This window comes from Mandrillus leucophaeus, unplaced genomic scaffold, assembly GCF_000951045.1.
Source record: "Mandrillus leucophaeus isolate KB7577 unplaced genomic scaffold, Mleu.le_1.0 Scaffold58, whole genome shotgun sequence".
Classification (NCBI taxonomy): Eukaryota; Metazoa; Chordata; class Mammalia; order Primates; family Cercopithecidae; genus Mandrillus; species Mandrillus leucophaeus.
The window spans coordinates 2,191,354-2,192,993 of NW_012106252.1; the positions used below are offsets into that span (position 1 = coordinate 2,191,354).

General features: G+C 47.4%; 1 protein-coding gene across 2 annotated transcripts; it reads right to left on the reverse strand.

Moving 5' to 3' along the window:
- Positions 1-698: 698 nt before the first annotated feature.
- Positions 699-1,307, reverse strand: LOC105553000 (keratin-associated protein 9-2-like). 2 transcript variants are annotated; one of them, XM_011998887.1, is made up of 2 exons: positions 1,050-1,307; positions 699-962 (listed from the first exon to the last, which is right to left on the reverse strand). In XM_011998887.1, exons 1-2 carry the CDS (start codon positions 1,305-1,307, stop codon positions 699-701), a joined length of 522 nt encoding a protein of 173 aa, XP_011854277.1. The 2 variants fall into 2 exon arrangements, with proteins under 2 accessions (XP_011854277.1, XP_011854278.1); XM_011998888.1 differs by having other exon boundaries at positions 699-942; positions 1,048-1,307.
- Positions 1,308-1,640: the final 333 nt, after the last annotated feature.

Below are 1,640 nucleotides of genomic sequence, written 5' to 3' on the forward strand. Positions count from 1 at the left end.
AGTTAATTGTAAGTGTCTTTGGGCAGAAAGAGAAAATGCAATCTTGCATCAGAGTCTGTCCACTGTTAGCTACATAACATCACACATTAAAATTTTCCCAGTTGGAAAATGGAGGCAATAATACACTACTGTCTGTTTTGAGAATCAAATTGGGTAATATATATAGTAGGTGATACATGCGTGAATCCCATATCAGGAATGCTTTCAAATAAAACAAAGCACCATATGTGATGAAGAATGGTTCTGAATTTATTTATTAAGAAATATATAGGTAAGATTCCTGATTCTCGGGAGATAGCCCAAAGTGATCATTAAAAGAAGGAAGGAGGATACAAGAATCATGAGTATATTGAAAAGAAAACATAGTTGTGAAGATTCTTAATCATTTGCAGAAACTTAAGTTTCTTAGGTGAAGAGAATGAAGCTCTTGACTTTAGAGTCAAAGTTGAGATCATGACTCCAAATTGAGAACACACAAAGCTGGCATATGATCCACAAGGTGTAAGAAAAAGAGAATCAGGATGAAGTATTCTGCCGTCCCTGAAGCTGATTCACAAGATATTAAACATGCAGAGAGTTCATAAAAATGTGGGCGACAGCATGGTGGCTGTCAGCAGCAAAGTAAACTGGTCCCCCAAAAGATAAGTCAGTTGAGCAGAAAGTTGTTGTGAGAAGATGGTGGTTCTCTTGGGAGTTGATCAGCAGCAAGAAGGCTGGCAGCAGCTGGACACACAGGTGGGCTGGAAGCAAGTGGTCCTGCAGCAGGTGGTCTCACAGCAGGCTGGGCGGCAGCAGGGCTGGCAGCAGCTGGATCCATAGCTCTGGTTTAGGCAACCAGGCAGGCAGACACTTGTGGGGTGGTAGCAGGTTCTTCTGCAGTAGACAGGTGCACAGGAGCTGGTCTGGCCACAGCTGGACCCACAGTTGGTTTGGCCACAGCAGCTGGACCCACAGCAGGTGGGCTGGCAGCAGCTGGTCACACAGGTGGGCTGGCAGCAGGTGTTTTGACAGCAAATTGGGTGGCAGCAAGGCTGGCAGCAGCTGGACACACAGCAGGTGGGCTGGCAGCAGGGTGTGCTGCAGCAGGAAGGCTGGCAGCAGCTGGTCACACAGGTGGGCTGGCAGCAGGTGTTTTGATAGCAAGTTGGGCGGCAGCAAGGCTGGCAGCAGCTGGACACACAGCTGGAGGGCTGGCAGCAGGGTGTGCTGCTGCAGGTGGTCACACAGGTGGGCTTCCAGCAGGTGGTCCTGCAGCAGGTGGTCCTGCAGCACGTAGGCTGACAGCAAGGGGAGCAACAGTTGGTCATGGTGTCAGGGATGGAGGGTGGGCTTCTGTTCAGAGGTGAGTTTCCCAGAATGTGATGACCCCTTGCAATCTGGACCTTTTATACACCTGGCCTCCAAAGTTTCCACCAATCAGCAGGACTTTTCCTTGCTGCTGTTTACATTGTTTTCCACAGTGCATTTGTGATTCTCAAAGGGTAGTTGTTTCCTTAAGGTTAAACAGATTAAGGTTTAATCTGTTTCTTAATTGTGAATTACTCATAGAAACTTCGTTTCAGATAAAAGGAAGCCCATCTCATCATCAGCATCTTTCCTGCTCTGACCATCATCTGGTCATATGATAGTTCCTGGTGATC